The sequence below is a fragment of the Monosiga brevicollis genome, genomic scaffold (assembly GCF_000002865.3).
Source record: "Monosiga brevicollis MX1 MONBRscaffold_6 genomic scaffold, whole genome shotgun sequence".
In the NCBI taxonomy this organism is placed as follows: Eukaryota; class Choanoflagellata; order Craspedida; family Salpingoecidae; genus Monosiga; species Monosiga brevicollis.
This window is the reverse complement of record NW_001865043.1, coordinates 1,343,335-1,346,663: the sequence shown is the minus strand read 5'-3', so window position 1 is coordinate 1,346,663 and position 3,329 is coordinate 1,343,335. Positions and strand designations below refer to the sequence as shown.

The 3,329-nt window shown below is 54.4% G+C and overlaps 2 protein-coding genes across 2 annotated transcripts in view; both read left to right on the top strand.

Moving 5' to 3' along the window:
- MONBRDRAFT_7234 (uncharacterized protein) overlaps positions 1-1,166 on the top strand; it is a gene marked incomplete at both ends in the record, with an annotated part of 2,879 nt that extends 1,713 nt beyond the window's left edge. Inside the window, 2 exons of the mRNA XM_001744744.1 lie at positions 77-234; positions 465-1,166. Coding sequence (XP_001744796.1) covers positions 77-234; positions 465-1,166 — 860 coding nt within the window. The remainder of the gene's footprint in view (positions 1-76; positions 235-464) is intronic.
- A 1,124-nt stretch (positions 1,167-2,290) lies between these two features.
- The window catches only part of MONBRDRAFT_36601 (uncharacterized protein), a gene marked incomplete at its 3' end in the record, with an annotated part of 4,565 nt that continues 3,526 nt past the window's right edge, over positions 2,291-3,329 (top strand). Inside the window, exon 1 of the mRNA XM_001744743.1 lies at positions 2,291-3,284. Within this exon, the coding sequence (XP_001744795.1) occupies positions 2,567-3,284 (718 nt within the window). The 5' untranslated portion in view covers positions 2,291-2,566. The remainder of the gene's footprint in view (positions 3,285-3,329) is intronic.

Here is a 3,329-nt window from a genome sequence, read left to right as displayed (position 1 = left end):
GTTGACGTTTTGGCTAGTGCCATGACTGAGGTTCTCAAAAGCCCTCTGGTTCAGCACGCCATTGCCATGCTTCAAGCCGTGCAACAGGTTAAATACTTGCCCGAAACCGGCGAGCAGCTCGAGAAAGGCACTTTGCTGCGCCTTGTGGCCGACGCGGAGGCCAACAGCAACTCTGGCCACTTTGTCAACCGCACCTTCCGCCTCCAGTACCAAGATGGCGCTTACAAGATGCAGGTTCGCTGTCGTTCGTCCCATTTTTTTAAAGGTTTTGTTTTGTTTTTTGTTTTTGTTTTTGTTTTTTGTTTTTTGTTTTTTGTTTTGTTTTTTGTTTTTTGTTTTGTTTTTTGTTTTTTGTTTCGTTTTTTTAAGCAAGTCCACAGGGAATCGGCTTTCACCGTGTCTCCCTGTATCGAACCCTCGTGACTGGTCGTTGACGGTGGCTCACTGGCGCATGTCTCGTGTAGCTGGGATATCGCCTACTCGTTTCCATCGAACTGTTGAGTGAGCGAGATCGGCAGCAGCAACAGCATGGGAGCACCACCGATCCGACCCCGCTGAGCGTGTGTCTGGGTACCCGTCTTCTTGTCAAGATGAACAAGGATCAGGACCCCTTGATCAAGGTGTGCGCGCAGGCTCTTTTCTGCCTTGTACCGCTTTCGTTCACGCGCGAGCATACGTCCTTGGCCGATGCTGCGTTCGCACGCGCCCAGGTATCTCGTGAATCGCTCACGGCAAGTGTCTTGTTGCAGGTGGCCCATGTCTCGATCCTACTGCGTCATCTGAAGGAAGCTTTTGAGAGTCGGGCGCTGTGGAAGTTGGAGGAGTCGGTGCCGTTGTTGCGCCACTTGGCGTTGCATTCTGTTTTACACCATTTCGGCTTTGAGGACGGCCTGTCCGACAAGTCCCACCTCCACGCGTGGGACTCTCTTCTTGCTACCTTTGACCCGCAGTACATGAGTGCCATGATTCAGCTTCGCCGCCTGGCCCAGTTCATCCACGACCCACCCGTGACCCGCGTCAGCCGCAGCGGCTCCGTGCGCTCGGTCACTTCAGCCCTTTCCCAGGACGCCCTTCGTGACGACCTTGCCTCCCGTGGCAACTTGTCCTCGGCTTCGGATGAACGCCGTAGTGGCCGTTCCATCTCGACCAGCAGCTTCCATGATTAGAGTGTCGCCGCGGTGCATCGATGCTTTTGAGCAGGCTTCAGACGTGGCATGTGGTCTCGGAATGCCCAGGCCCGTTTGTCCGTTTGCTTGTCTGAGTGAGGCAACTTGCTTCAAACAGCTTTGCCTGTCTTTGTTGTACCTGTGCTCACGTAAATTGCGCACGAGCATGTATATATGCCTACCCCTGGCCCTCGTGCTTTTCAATATCTTCCAGAGTGCCCTGGTCTATTTCTTCGAGGCCCCAGCTTTGCCCGAGCAAGCTGGGCCCCCTTTGTTTTTGGTTTGTCTTTTTCTTCTTTTTTTTTTCATGGTTTTGTTTTGCTTTGTTTGCTTTGCTTTTCACGTGCCTGTTTGTACCTCTGTGTGTGTGTGAGCCCTGCGGTCCGCTGATATGAGTTTGCCTCTGGGCTGCCTGAGTATGTGTCGTGTTGTTCCTATCCTGTTCTTTTGTGTTGTTTGTAATCGCCTACCGCTGAGGCTCCTACCTTGAGGCCGTGCCTCGGAGTTGTGTGGCGAGCCGGTGTGTTGGGCTGGCCAGCCCCCTTATCAAACTTTTTAACCCGCATTCCTTTTTTATTTGTATTTTGTGCTTTGTTTCGTGCTTTTTGCTTTCTCCGAGTGTCCCTTGTTCGTGCCTCCTGTTCGCGTGTTGTTCGACCGCCGGGCTTCTGTTAGCGTCAAATCCGTGCTTCCACGCATTTGAACACTCCCACTGCTTTCGCACACACTCAGCATCGGTCGCTATGGGTCTTCCTATTGGTATTCCATAGCTACGACGACCTCACACATTGACACCTACTTTTGGACCCCCTGGGCTTGATCCTCCTCGTGGCAGTCACATGAGTAAACACCGCGTGTGACGCGGTCCCCACGATGCCTGGGCAGCTGCCCTGGGGCAATAAGCTTGTGGCTACTGTTGTTTCCCTTTGTTGTGACACCTGCGGTCGGGCACGAGTTGCACTTTCCCTATCCTCGGGATTGAGCGACTCTACAGCTATTCTAACGGTGCACCTGGTCTGGTCACTGTGAATGCTTGCCGACCGCAGGTACGTCAAGCCCTCTGCCATTCTGTCTTCCCCTTGCTCTCCTGTGTGCTCTGCTCTCTTGTGACTTTCCCTATCCTCGGGATTGAGCGACTCTACAGCTATTCTAACGGTGCACCTGGTCTGGTCACTGTGAATGCTTGCCGACCGCAGCTGGTTCAATTGACCTCAAGACACCACCAAAGCTTTCGCTCCGCTCCGACGGACGTCTCTCAAACCTCTCTCAAAACGCTTCCTCAAACCTACGCGCTTCCTCGCAACCCAAAGACGGCCTCCAGACGTGCTGGAGCCGGACATGGTAGCGATTGAAAACTTCGATCGACCGACCGCCCTTCTTCAATCTTTGCGCTGGATAGCATGTCCTCGCGCACCCGTTCGCGAACTGGGCCCCCTGGCCAAGGAACCCACGAGCTTAACTTGGAGTCGGACACGGAACCTGACACAGACCCTGTCGCGGAGCCTGTCGCGGAACCTGTCATGGAGCCAATGACCACAATGGCTCTGCTCGCCTCGCACGTGATCCAGGGGTTCCGAGCAAACCTCCAGAAGAAGTCGCAACGCCTACAGACTTTTGGCTTTGATTCTTACTTCTCGGCCTACATTGCCGTGACCAGGCACATGAACCATCAGCTCAAGGCGAACCTGGCAGCAACCTGGTCTTCCCATTGGGACCATGTCATGGTACCCTTCCTCGAAGATGCCCTACACCGCAACCTTGCAAGTCCGGACATCACCCCAGCATCCTTGGAAGACGCCCGAGCCCACCTGCACAAACAGTTTGGTTTCCACTTGGGCGTCGCCGCCCTGGCCCGAATGTTGGACGCGTCGACGAGCAATTTTACTGGACTCGCTGAGTTCGATGAGTGGGTGCAGGCGGTTGATTGCATGTTTCAGCACGAACCGCTTGAATACACCATGCTGACCAAGCTCCAGATGTTGTGCAAGCTCCAGCGCCAGTGCACTTGCAGCCGACTGGTGGAGCGTCTCGCCACTGCGGCACACCAGGCTACATCTGGTCCAGCGACCACGTTGACTAGAATCGTGAAAAAAGCTCTCGATGGTTACGTCCCGACTCGTGATACTCTGTTCAGCGTGCCAAGCAACCGGACGGCGCACAAGG